General features: G+C 46.2%; 2 protein-coding genes across 2 annotated transcripts; one reads left to right on the top strand and one right to left on the bottom strand.

Moving 5' to 3' along the window:
* Positions 1–2,185: 2,185 nt before the first annotated feature.
* On the bottom strand, positions 2,186–3,707 carry FOXG_06995 (uncharacterized protein; the record flags this gene model as incomplete). Its single annotated transcript, XM_018385631.1, has 2 exons — positions 2,186–3,173; positions 3,223–3,707. The coding sequence occupies 2 exons, from the start codon at positions 3,705–3,707 to the stop codon at positions 2,186–2,188; spliced, it is 1,473 nt and encodes a 490-aa protein (XP_018244253.1).
* A 2,339-nt stretch (positions 3,708–6,046) lies between these two features.
* Positions 6,047–6,976, top strand: FOXG_06996 (uncharacterized protein; the record flags this gene model as incomplete). The annotated part of the gene is made up of 1 exon (XM_018385632.1): positions 6,047–6,976. One exon carries the CDS (start codon positions 6,047–6,049, stop codon positions 6,974–6,976), a length of 930 nt encoding a protein of 309 aa, XP_018244254.1.
* Positions 6,977–12,163: the final 5,187 nt, after the last annotated feature.

The following is a 12,163-nucleotide window of genomic DNA, read 5'->3' on the forward strand; positions in this document are numbered from 1 at the left end:
GTCAAGGGTCATGTAAATCGTTTATAGCGTACAATGCCAGTACAGTGTTAGTATAATATATGAAGAAGTATACATATGAACCAATAAGAAATGAGCAATTTGTCAGCTGCTGACAGCGTTACGTGCCACACATCACTTCGGATGTGACCAGAGCCTGGGGAGGCTAATCCAAGCCACGCGAGTCCAGCGCACGTAACCATGATGAAAAAAAAAAAACAAGATTGGTTGTAGAAGGGGAGTCGGCAGGGTCGCGGCTCTGTCTCAAGGCGTCCTTCATCCAATAGCAGGTCCTGCAATTCAGATGACAAAGTTCCAGGAACGGCGAGCGGCTGAACAATGTCCTGATGAAACACGTAAGCTGCTACTCCGCCGTGAGTTTGCCCGGGTTCCTAACCAGCTAGCAAAAGGTTTAAGGACTAGATCGCGCTCTAACCCTCCTTGTGCGCTAACTAAAATTAGTGTCCAAAAGTCTCTGGACGCTGCCCCGCCAACATGTAATCCACCACAAAAAATCAGACTGACCCAAGATTGTTAATCTGTCCAAAACATCGACAAAGCATGTCACAAAAGAATGGAATTTTTTTTATCTTATGCGCAAAGCGCCAAAGAAACCATGAATTCAGCGAGACGGTCAAAGCTCTTATTGTGCAGGCAGTAGAAAGCGGGAGGTCATACCGAGATGTCGCTAAGGAGGCAAGATGTTTACCACAATCAATTGCAAATGTTATTTAATGCTGGAAAACTCTATAAACACTAGATAAAAACCAAGATCTAGATGTCCTAGAAAACTCACAGTTTAGCAGATTCTGTACGTATTAATTTCACTCAAACGCGACCGTTACATTTCATATGAAAAGCTTGTCAACTATTTAGGTTACGAACAACGATACGCCGAGTTATACGACTCTATTACGGTCGCAAATGGAGGGCTATGCAGAGGATAACGCTATCTAGAGAAACCGCTCGTCAGCACCTTTTATGGTGTCAAGCTTGGAAGGAAGATTTAGACGAATTGTTAGAGGTTTGTCTCTTTAAAGTTCGCAGATAGACGGCGCTCGGGAATCTTCCGCTTAACTGACAACACCTTCAGACCATTTTCTCTGACGAATCGTCAGTTCAATCGCAACCCAATTATAAACGAGGCTGGGTCTTCCGCAAGCCTCATGAGAAGTTTATAAAGGAATTAATAAACGTAACAGTTCATGGAAAGTCTAGATTATCGATTATGGTTTGGGGAGCAATCTGGAGAGGTGGAAAATCCGATGTTATCGTTATGATCCGCGGCCAGACCGCCAGAAGAAGAGGATATACTTCATTGAGTTATCAGGAGGCATTAACAGAAGGTTTACTTCCTATATACTCAGGATTTCGTCAATTTCAACAAGATAATGCTCGAATTCACACCTCAGAGTCTACAACAGAATGGTTGCTGGATCACGGTATTCAGTAGATTGACTGGCCGGCACATTCCCCTGACCTCAACCCAATTGAGCATATATGAAAGCAATTGAAGCTGAACATTAAGAAGATGTTTCCTGAGTTAGATATCTTGAAAAACGAAGTCGATAAGGCAAAGTTGATTAAATGCATCACGTTGGCGTGGGCAGCGACAACACCAGACCAGATTAACAGTCTGATTGACTCTCTTCCCCGCCGACTTGACGCATGCATTAGTGCCAGCGGTTGGTATACATAATATTAAAGAGAGTAACCAGGGCTTCATTTTGATATACAATACATTGTTATTAACCTTCAATTAATTGATTTCTGTATAAGTAAAATTATTCCAGTTGAAGGAATTGAGTTGCTGTAGGGTGGGGTGTCCACAGACTTTTAGAGCATAATTTTACATCTGCATGCGCGATTTGTCTATGGTTAATCACGTTCATTCTTTACAAAGCGGTCCTTGTCCTAGTTTTTCAACACTCTTTGAGCCCATGTGTTAACACGCTTCAACCTGTCGGTTCGCTAGGACAGAGCGAGGGTGACAGGCCGGTAACAGCGCCAAACGGGGACCGCTAGACTCAAGCGGGCAGCTCAGTGCTCCCACAGAGATATACAGTACGATGCCCTGATGGTTTGGAACTGACACCGCAGCAGGTACACTCGAAATGGCGAGCTGGACAGGCAAGGGAAGAAAGGCAGTCGTCATTTTAAGTCGTAAAATGCCCATTGTTTCAAAGCTTCATCTCCAGTCACTATTCCAAATAACATAGGCCATGTCCCTGGCTGTATTAACAGTATCAATAATGCGGCAAAACAACCCTTTGTTTGAAGATGTGACCGCCTCCTCATAGGGCATAAACATGCCAGACGGTGTGCGACGCATGCCAGCTGGCTCGGCGGTCAAGCTGTCTGTAGAAGTAAAGTGGTACGGATCATGTTCTTCAAAACTCCCAGAGCTGTACCATGCTGAGTCTGTATCGGCGTCCACTAAATCCTGAGAGAACCTACCCAGCGCTTTAGGTAGACGTGCTGTCTCTTGTGGTGAGAATGGCGAAACGGGATGGCTGTGTAAGGCGCTAGAGGTATGGTGTGTGGCTGTTCCTGGGACTTCTAGTATATGTTCTCGATCTTTTAGTGTTGTTGACGGAAGCATAGTGATCGTTATTCCATCAGAGAGTAATAAGTTGCCCTCCTTCGCCGGCTTTCGTGGCCTGTCCAGCTTCATCATGATTCCGTCTTCGGAATGGGTGTCGGTACTGATATCGCCGCCGTCGTCGTCGCCCTTAACCTCGACGGCGATACATTGCTCGACTTTATAATTGAAGTGGATGTGTTTCCGCTCAACACCTGGCGATGAGATCCTAGTGGATGCTGATGATGGTAGCATACTAGAGGTATCACGGCTCATTGGCGTCGAAGGGAAGGGGAACACGGCGTGATCCGTCGTCGCTGCACGATCAAAGGAAAGTTCTTTTAATCGCCAACTGCCTTTCTGCCTCGCTTGGGCCACTGGTGTTGCCTGCTGGAGTAAGGGTGACATTGACAATGGCCTCTGTAGCACGATATCTGATACGCTACTTTTCTTAAGGATAGGCTTCCGGTTAATGTTTACTAGTGAGTTGGGCCGGAACAACGAGGTACCGGAAGGCCCAGTCTGTGTGCAGTAGATCTTGCTAGCACCTGGCTGAAGGGGCCCATATAGCCAACTCACATCATTATCTTTCAGCCTGCACAAAGTTAGCTTGATATTCGTGCCTAATTCCATCATGTCCCTACCAGTTGAGCATTTTAGGAGATACAGTCTTCAAGTTGTTTTTGCATTTTGTCCATGTTCTCCAGCATGCATTCTCCAAACGAGCGCTATTAGGGAGCTCTCCTCGGCGGCTGGTAATATATTTCCATGATGACCAGATGTCTTCCTCCTTCCAGTCATGAGCAAGATAGTCGACATTCATCCACGGCTGGGCGTTGATAGCAGTGTCATCGTCAGCGCGCTCGTGGAACTCTCCTAATACTGGAGAACCCCCCGTTGACATATCAGCCGGGTTATCATTGTCGACAGGCAAGGCGTTGTACGAGTCGCCCGACTTGAGATTCAGACGGCGTTCCAGGCCATCGTCCCGTGCCACCAAGAACTTGTCTTTCAGCAATTGGAGCAGCCAAGCGTGCTCTGCTGACGGTTCGACCAGGTAAGTTTCTTCATCGTAATCAAATAGGGTGGAAATATCCCTAGCGGGTGTTGGGGAGCAGGACAAATCCATTGATTCGCGGTGGATAGGAGGGGAGGAGGTCTAGATACATCCAGGCTGCTCAATTTCAGGTGTAATTGAAAGGTCCGGTTTCATGAGTTGGAATTCGCCCTGGCCTCGAGGGTGGCTATGGTGTGTGCGGCCGTTGGCGAGAAAGGGAAGGTTGAGATCCCAACAGCCTGGGCGTGGCGTTGTGTCAATAATGGCCAATTGCAATCGGCATTGAAAAAAGAGAGGAGTAGCTATGTCGTAAAAGCGATAGAGTGACATCTTAAATGGTACTTTCTGAAAGGTATTCTTTTATAGTGAAAAGCCCCTCTTCAACTTGGCAATCAGTTATATTCACATGCCAACGACTGCCGGATATTATGGATACTGCTGGCAAACACATCCTGCGGTACGGTTGCAGACCGGTCGGAGAGTTTCGAGCCGCTTCGCCATGGCCTCTAAGCCGTACTCGGTATAGCACATCAGAGATGCATCGCTTGCCTAATCGACAGCTGTAGCTTGACTTAAAATGCCTTCTCTTCACTTAGTGAGAGCAGTATACAGTGTCCAGGCGCAGGATTTGGCGCGGAAGCGGAGAATGACGATGACGCCAAAAGAATTCACTACACCAGTAAAAGTGGGAAATCTTTGCGACGCTCGAATGTTTAGGTTCCGCCGTCACACTTCCGTGGGTTGTACTGCTGCTCAGATGTTGTCGCTGTCACTGGTGGACGCGTGTTCGTGGCGTGCTCCGTCGACTCAAAACAACGCGGGGGTAGATGCAATGAACGGTTGAAGCCCATTGAGTTCTTTTGTGGCTGCTGGTCCCAAACATCTCATTCTCACTATTTATTAATTGCAATACGACGGTTCGCCTGGGCTGGGATTCAACATATAGAAAACGCACTTATGATGTCGGTGACATAGGGTTCATACGCAGTGACCACCAATCAAAACAGATTTCATTAAGAAACGCACAACTAGCTTAGGCAGACTTTGAATTATCCACGGCGCGATCTTCTGCGCCATGTCACCTCTGACTGAAGCCGACAAATTGACGATCAACAGTGTCTGCGGAGCCTCAAGAGCTACCGGCAAGAGCACCCACCGGTCATCAACTACCACATAGCAGACGTCCGACGCTCTCCATGGCTCTAACACAGAGTTTACGTGGCGTTAGGAGATCGAGTGAAAATATGATGCAGATGGCTGTGAGGACCTGGCGCTAGTTCTTGTGACGAGCATATGTGTCAGATATTAAGGTGAATTGTGTATATTTCTTGATCCTTTCGCAATCGAAGGACCATTGAGATCTTATATCTTTGACTGGTTCCTTCTAGGACTTGAGTCCTAGAAAGTCCTAGGTGAAAGTCCTACGATCTAAGTTTAGGGCGTCAAACTTTAATCCTGAACCTTAATCCTGAAGTTGAGGGTGAACCCTCCAACATTCAACAATATGGTACCCCTCTAATTCCCCGCATTACACGTCGGATGAGAACTCCGGATAAGATGCTCCCGGCCGTATCCTCATCTGGCCCCCTACTCGGCGCCCTTCCGGCGAGCTGGTGTGTCCGGTTATCGTCGATGCAGAGCCCTCATCTCCAAAAGTCCAAGCACAATCACATGCCGCATACCGTAAACCGCCAACCAATCTCCCACTTTGCAACGAGGTGCCCGTCCAGGCCGCTGCATATCATAGCTCTAAGAGCTTCAAGCGAGTCGAGCATTTCTACATGCATGACTCTATGTGTTCTATTGGCCCAGTGAAATTGCCTGCCCCCTCGAGGCTCAACGACATGGGCGTTTGAACATCCCGCTCCCACGGGAAAAGTCTGTTTTTTGCTCATGGCCTGGTTGTCCTAAGCTTAGTCTCCGCTGATGCTATGTTACTCGCTAGGTACAGATATGCTTCCGGCACCGCGATCCGGTCTGTTAGTTGCTTGTGAACACTGCTATATTTAATACTCGCATCCTCCTCGGTCCTCCCGTGCCGTACTCATGTCGTTTGGCCCGCCTACTTGGGCAACTCTACTTGAATTCGCTCTTCTGCCATATCCAGGATGTCAACCTCGGCCTTTGAAGACCTCTCATCGCAGCTTATTAACGGTGCTGGTATTTACAATCCACGGACCTAGATCACTTTATATGATCTTCTTATAGTCCTGTTCTTCACTGCTGGGAGAGCTTGCCTTTTGTTCTCACCCAGAAGTTATCGCCACCACACCGTACTGATGATCCCACCATCCTGCATGATGAGTACCGCTTCCTCAATGTCTCGAAACCATATAACATATCGGCCAACGCCAAGCTAAATAGGCGCTAGCTCATTCTTTAAGGGGGCAATTGATGCCTCGCCGGTCCTGATGGAAGTGGGTGTCGGGTCCACCTACAACACATTGCCGACTCAGCCCGCGCAATTCAAGAACCTTGGAGGTAGCGAAATACTGCAAAATATACTACCACCCGTTATGGGAGACAAGAAGTTAAACCGGCGGGCCCACAACCGAAGACAATCACAAGAAAATGAGGCACTTTTCGAGTCCAGTGTCTTTGGGCAGGCTGTAGAGTCACCCAAGCCAAGGAAAAGGGGCCGAAAACCTAAGAAGCAGCCAAAAGAGCAGAAGGTAGTGGATCAACAGGAGGAGTTTGATGATGATAATCTTCCCAAGGATCCTCGCCGGCGCCGAGTGCTCGAACGTAATCGCATTGCGGCGAATAAGTGTCGTCTCCGCAAGCGTGATGAAGCCTTAGCACTCGCTTCTCAAGAAGAAGCTATGGAGGACCAGAATCGGTATCTCATGACGTGTCTCGACTATCTAACCGCCGAAACTTACCACCTAAAGACCCAATTACTGCGGCATACAGAATACAATTGCGTTCTCATCCAGAAATACATCGCGAATGAGGCGCAGAAGTGTGTGAATAGGCTAGTCGCTTGCTCTACTGCCTTTGATACCTATGGTAATTCTCTGAGCCCCTGCCATGGAAGCCCAAGTGGTGCTAGCGGCGCCGAAGAGTTGGATACGCAGAGTCTAAATGGAGGTAGTTTCCTGTTAACCCCGAGAATCTCTTCTCAGCCGGAATCTGGCACCTCGGAGGTTACAGGCGTCATGTTTGATATGATGGGTTTAGGACCATTTAAAACGACTACTATGCCGCCTGATTCGATGGGCTTTACTCAGTCAGTTCTACCGTTATCCTTCACTGAATATGGACGAGGGTTATCCGTCTACGAGGGACCGCGAGAACACCAAGCGGATGAGGTTGCTTGGGGCTCATACTGGCAGTTTTGACGTTAATAGCTACCTCTGTCTGTTAATATTAGAAATAAGGGATAAGAAACCACGTGAAGAGTTATTTATGATTTCTGGTTAAGTTAGAGTTGATCTATAACGTCTCGTACCGCTATGAATATGGAGTTAAGGCGATGCTTTCCAGTAACCGCACGTCACGGAGTTGCAAATAGGAATGTAGAACAGGAGTTTATGGGACCCAAACCGTAGAAAGATCCTGGAGAGGATAGATTACCGACGATGGTCTGGAAACAGCTCTGGCCAGTGGACAAAGAGCGAGTCCACCTTTCTTCGGACCTCACCAGTACACAGGAAGGTGCCCTATTAGTGGAATAGTGCAGAGGAATCCTTTTAAAAATACATGAAAGGGTGGTCGCAAGATCAAGACATGGAGACTGATCTTACCGCTGTCGACGCTGAGCAAGATACTCAAGACAGTCACTGCAGAGAGATATTTTGTATAATGGGGACCTTCAGGATCCTCCGCATGAATCACTTGAAAGCATGCAAGCGAGAATCAGCCGAAGAGGCTTAGCTATGGAAGATAGGACGTCAAACACTTGAGAACTTGGCGCGTCACTGAAGGGTTACCACTGGCTGGACTCTTCGGCATAAGAAGCTGTGGGGCTCTGAGCATCAGGGTCAAATCGTCCGGACTGTAAACAGTGTAATTATCACACTGTACTTTGGGTCTAGACCGCCCCCCCAGCGGCGAAATAATTTTAATTCTATGCATTGCATCTTGTTTAAACTCGGTACTAAGTCATGCAGGATGTTGAGGTACTTCACCTGTGACCAGTAACCTAATGCTGGACTCATCCGCGCATAAGGGTGTGTCGACATACTGACAGAACAAGATATAATATCAGAATATACCTCGCTAGCCTGGTCTCAGCGCAGGTCACTCTACTATGTTAGCAGATCCTACCTATTTGTCTGTTAGGTGCCTGGTCAACCACTTGCCGGTATTTGTGTTGTTGGATTACGCAGGGATGCTGAGTGCAGTTAGCAATTGATTGTTATTATCGTTATTATTGACTCCTTGCAATTGAAGGACTTTTGAGGCCTTATATCTTCGACAGATTCTTTCTAGGACTTGAGTCCCAGAGTCCTAGATGACAGTCCTACGATTTGAGTTTTAGGACATTAAAGTTTAACTTTAATCTTGAAACTTAACCCTGAAGTTGAGGGGGAACCATCAATTCTTCCAGCAATTTGGCCACCGTTAAGCGATAGCAAAGGGCATTATTGCATCCAACCTGGTGGTTTGTATTTGCAAGGAATGATCTGAGCAGCGCTCTGCTATTATTAATGGGTCAACTACTGCGCTTAGAAGAGATTCTGTGTATCTAAGTCAGTCAATCAGTGGGAACAAATTGATCAGGATATATGATGAACATTGGGACGTGGGTGGCGAGGATCCAAAAAGAGCAGGTGCATATGTAGAACATAGTTTATAAGTTGGGGAGAGGGTGGGGAGTTGACTGAAGAGGCGATTGTTGCACATTAACTCTTGCATCAGTGGCTAGATAGAGCAACTTCTGCTCCACAACGCTTCGAGCTCTGTATTACAAAATGTGCCAGCCCTACCGTCGCTCTCTTACTCCCCAAAAACGCCAAACTTTCCGGCACTCTTCAATATGCCGTCAGGCCAAGAATGGTTGTATGATCCATGCCTCAGTTGCGGCACTCAAACAGAGGGAGAAACTTACTGCTCCGATTCCTGTCGGTTATCAGAATGCGAGAAGGCACCGGCTCCGACACACTGTTCAAGCTGGCCTTCTATGCGCACTGCATCGTCCTCCTCGACATCGTCATCCCAAGAAGCCAAGTCATCGACCAAAGTAGAGAAGGAATTAAGAGTTTACAATAAGTCATTGGACCAGTCGAAGATGCGAAGGAGATTACATTAAAAGCCGAAATACCTCGACTTCATTTGCATCCCCCTCAAGGGCTAACAGCAGGAGATACATCTCACAATAGTGCCACCATCAGCGCTCTCCGCGTGCCAACTCCATGATAGATATTCGGAGTCGACAAGCAGGGCGTATTGACGCGGGGAACGACTTTACTGCGCCAGACCCGTGGCTGCGTCGACTTGGTTCTGCTCTTCACTTAAAGGACTTTGGTGGGAATAAGGACTTCCCAAGGGACATGATCGCTCTGAAATATGAAGTGAATCCGAACAATCCGGACGAGTCGGACGATGCTCAACTTCGGTTCATACATATCGCATTCGACCGGATGGTCAGCCACGCCAAAGCCGTCATCGCACCCGATACTATTTCCAGGAATGCTCTATTTCAAGTTAACCCCAGAGAGCTTGACAAAGACAAGGCCAAGCCTTCTCATTTCCAATTTAAGCCAGAGACTCGGAGGCGGTATACACTTGTGGTTAAAATATCTACTTGCTTACATTGTCCATTGTATGTCTGTCGAGAACGAAGCGGGTCGGCGATCATTCAAGCTTGGCATGAAGCAATGAGGCACTTGCGATATCATGATAGAACACGCAGATGACTGACCGACGCTTGGAAAGAATATGGAGGGGACCCAGAAGCACCCAAGGTTCCTAGGCTTCTTGATCTGCTGGAGAGTAACGTTCTAAAACACTATATCTTGATTCTTGATCATTTTACTAAAATACCGACTATGATAGTGTTCTAACACCAAGTCCCAGATGAAGTGCGACATAGTTCATTGAAATCTTTATACGGAGAAAATGTGGTGCATGTTAGGGAGAAGGTAGAATATATTGAGTCGTTCCAAGCCTAAATCTAGCTGAACTAGGCTCGGTGAATAAACCAAAGCGTAGTTATAAATCCTTCCCCGTTTGATACATTATAGGAAAGGGGTAACGCGATAGTTGTGGCGTTTTGAAAAATCGGTAATTAGAGAGATGTCTTTCGATATTCGGGCCAAAACCGGATTGATATCCGCATCTATCAACATGAAGGTCAGGTAATCCTGCATTTGTAAAAACCAATTTCCCTAAGCCAATGGTCCAAGCCTATTATACACCATGATGAGCAGACCATGATCATAATACGATAATATATACTCCCTGTGACAAGGGAAAATACTTTATTTTTCGGTCCCAGACGTCGGTTTATTTCAAGACGAGGTGATTAGTAGACAGTTTAAATCTACAACAACGACAGACGAGTTGTGGAAAAAAATCGAAGAAAGGTTTACTACGGGAAACCTTTCAAGAGCTCACTAGGGATAATCGTCTTAAGTTAACCCAAGGAATACTAAAGAAAGAGAGGAATACAACTCAAATGCTCAAAGCAGAGATCAAAAGTCTGCAATATTGGGTTCTTGGCAATAAATACAATATGAGTCACGGTTATGTTTGGTAATATAATATGAACCCCTTGACAATACAATAATATTGCGAAGGGGTCCATATTGGCAATATGATATTGTTTATTATTATTAGCAACACTGGCTCTGGTCCAGTGTTTCGGCCACTCTGACTACTTCCGTTGTTTGTATCTTTTCCCATACAACGCTCGTAGGAATTAAATATTAGGAGTCGAGGAGCTCGCATCGACTGCTCTCTCGTAACTAATTTGGTGGGCACTACGACTGCTATGCCGGTTATGAAATTGATGTGTGCTCGACGATTGCCGCACTGCTTCCCGCCGGCTTTGTTCATACCAGGTGCTTAATGATCTGCCTTTGTAGGTCAGATCACTATCTTCAATCTTGACGATTATGACATAGCGGTACGATTTCTGGTTGGTGGGTGGCATTCTGGACGTGTTATCGTATCGACTTGTGTTGTGCTCTTTGTAATGAGGCGTGCCAGCCAGGGCAATTATGCTAAGAATATTAGATAAGGGCATCTACCGGAATACAGAAATATGTTTTGAGACTGACATAGATGTGTAAATCAAATTTATATACTTATTATGCGAAGCATTTGATGCTATGAGTGCAAGTCTGCTTTCATGATACGCGTTTCCATGCGAATACGCTCATGCTCCTATCAACCTAGAGACGAGCAATACGAAGTAAAATATGTGGTCGCGAGACAATCCCACTTTGCTTGTAAGATTCGTCACGCCACGCAAATTGTGGGTAAAAGAGACAGAGAAAAGAAAATCTTTTATAGGCCTAAGCATCACTACCCTAACTTTAAGCTCGGTTCCACAAAGTTTAGATTTATCAGATGATCCTCTGTGTTCTAAAAAAAAAAAAAAAAAAAAAAAAAAAAGAATCCGCGTCTTTGCATCGTAGAGGGGCTTCTGTCATGCATCAACAACAGCTGGTAATTTAAAACAGATCAGGCCATATGGACTGCCTGCAATCAGCTTATTGCTTAGATTGGCCGGCATTCCCTAATTACTGGTAACTCATGTTACTGGTTTGGTTTATGTACAGCCTCTGCCTGTACTATCCGAGATCTGGGCTCTGTATGTTGGTTAATAGGGCTTGGTCACCTTTGCCCATTGCACATAACGCACCCTTGTCTTTGCGATTGTCTAGAACGGTCGATAGATAAACCACCAACTTTCTGATTTCCAGAGGGGTCCATCCACAAGCAAGGAGGAATAACTCAAGTGTGCCACATAGTTGTTCAAAGAGTGAAGTTACTCCAAGTGAAAGATGGTTGCTTGTGCTACATATTTGGCAGGTGACGGCCTTTGGTAATATCGACATTTCTCGTGTGTACGTAGCGTGAAACTTCCGCGACACCCCAAAAAGAAACCACATTCTACCGTCAACCTTTTCTTCCCCACCACTTTCTCTCACGGCATATGCCGATGCGTTTCAGCAACTGTTACATTGTAAGGTGGCATGGTGAACGGCCATGCATCACAGTCTGCCCCATCTATTCCTTACTCGTCAGCAATATGTTGCAAATGAAGCACAACGAATTGCGAATAGCTTGACTTTCTGTAGATCTCCGATCGTGACACATGGTATAAGCACGATACGTCCTTGTCAGAATAATAATAGCAGCTATGGTGATACACCAGTGGACATTGCAGAGTCCTTCCGGAACATTTCGCTCCAAGGTATTACTGAGCTACCCGCAGAGGGTCGTATTGGAGACGAAATAATCTAAGAACTGCTACAATCTTTTATGTGGCGTTTGCCTAGAGAAATTGAGCCTATGGAATTTCATTCAAGTTGGACGTCAAAAGTGCAAAGGAATGATTGTGATCATGGCGCAAC

The sequence above is a fragment of the Fusarium oxysporum genome, chromosome 6, assembly GCF_000149955.1.
Source record: "Fusarium oxysporum f. sp. lycopersici 4287 chromosome 6, whole genome shotgun sequence".
Taxonomy (NCBI): Eukaryota; Fungi; Ascomycota; class Sordariomycetes; order Hypocreales; family Nectriaceae; genus Fusarium; species Fusarium oxysporum.